Source organism: Bidens hawaiensis, unplaced genomic scaffold, assembly GCF_021521415.1.
Source record: "Bidens hawaiensis isolate Kalapana, Puna unplaced genomic scaffold, B.hawaiensis_p1.1 tig00012379_1, whole genome shotgun sequence".
Lineage (NCBI taxonomy): Eukaryota > Viridiplantae > Streptophyta > Magnoliopsida > Asterales > Asteraceae > Bidens > Bidens hawaiensis.
Window position 1 is genome coordinate 753,257 of NW_027492010.1, and position 1,820 is coordinate 755,076.

Here is a 1,820-nt window from a genome sequence, read left to right on the forward strand (position 1 = left end):
CGCGGCCGCAGCTTTTGGGTATCCTCTACAAACAAATAAGCTCAGAACGCCCCCGTCCGAATGAAGATTGAGTACGAACAAAAGTATCCAAACCTGCAACACAAAGCTCAAAACACCCAAAGCAGACATCAAACGGACTCTAAAACTTAAAAATGACTCAAAATACAAAAGAAAAAAAATAAAATAATAATAATAATAGTAATAATAATAGTAATAATAATAATAATAATAAAGGAAAACAAATAAAAAGTATACAAACTCTACACTCGGGTATTTCCCGAGGCCTATCCCTATCAATCAATCAAAGTAGGGATGTCGAGGAGAAATACATCTTCCTTAACCGAATCAACCGGCCCACCAATATAATGCTTTAACCTATGGCCGTTCACCTTCCACGCTCTCCCCTCATGATCAACTAACTCAACTGCACCGTCCGGGAATTCCGCCTTCACCGTATACGGACCAAACCATCTCGATCTAAGCTTACCTGGAAACAACTTTAGACGGGAATTATAAACCAACACACGATCCCCACACTTGAACTCTTTCACCTTCCTCAACTTTTGATCGTGTAACGCCTTCGTACGCTCCTTATAACTCCATGATCTCGCATACGCCTCATCTCTCAACTCCTCAACCTCATGAATTTGGAGATACCGGTTTAACGCAGCTTGGGTTAGGTCATGATTAACAGATCTCAACGCCCAATATGCTCTATGCTCTAACTCAACCGGTAGATGACACGCTTTCCCGTAAACCATCCTAAAGGGCGTGGTCCCAATAGGCATTTTAAATGCTATGCGGAAAGCTCAAAGTCCATCATCCAACTTGTCAAGCCAGTCCTTTCGGTTCTTGCCGACAGTTTTCTCTAAGATTCGTTTAACTCCTCGGTTTGCATTCTCCACTTGCCCGCTCGTCTGTGGATGATAGGTGGTGGACAATCGATGGGTGACCCCATATCGTGCCAACACCTTCTCCATCTGGGCATTACAGAAATGTGTGCCCCTATCACTGATCAAAGCCTTGGGAGTACCAAACCGACAGAACAACCTCTTCAAGAATCCCACTACTACTCGGCCGTCGTTAGTGGGCAAGGCTTGAGCCTCAACCCACTTGGAAACGTAGTCGATAGCCACGAGAATGTATCGGTTCCCTCGAGAAGAAAGGAACGGACCCATGAAATCATTGCCCCAAACGTCGAAAACCTCACAAACCTGAATAGGGTTTTGGGGCATCTCATTACGGGATGAGATGTTACCAGTGCGCTGACATGCGTCACACTGTCTGACAAACTCGTGTGCGTCTTTGAAAATCGATGGCCAATAAAAGCCGGAATCTAGAACTTTCCTAGCGGTGAAAGACGAACCATGGTGGCCTCCAGTTAAACCCTCATGACAATGACTAAGAATCTCACGGCTCTCTTCCTTACTCACACACCTCCTCAAAACTCGATCGGCGCCAACACGAAACAAATACGGCGCATACCATATGTAGTGGCGGGCGTCTGCGAAAAAATTCCTTCTCGGATGATAACTCATGCCCTTGATCACTACTCCTTCGGCCAGATAATTCGCAATGTCGAAGAACCATGGCAGACCCTCCTCTTCATCACTTACGTACAACACTGGCTCTCTCTCAAATCTCACTCTCACCATCATCAATGACTCGTGGGGAAATTTATCCCCGACGGCATCCTTTCTAATATGCTCTCTCTTTGGATCCTCCAGACGTGATAAGTGATCCGCAGCTACATTCTCCGCTCCCTTTTTATCTCTAATCTCAATATCGAACTCGGAAAGCAAGAGAATCCATCGTATCAG

At 45.3% G+C, this 1,820-nt stretch overlaps 1 protein-coding gene across 1 annotated transcript; it reads right to left on the reverse strand.

The window, feature by feature from the left end:
* Nucleotides 1-293: 293 nt before the first annotated feature.
* Nucleotides 294-788, reverse strand: LOC143540871 (uncharacterized). Its single transcript, XM_077033835.1, has one exon. The coding sequence runs from the start codon at nt 786-788 to the stop codon at nt 294-296; it is 495 nt and encodes a 164-aa protein (XP_076889950.1).
* Between the last annotated feature and the right edge of the window lie 1,032 nt (nt 789-1,820).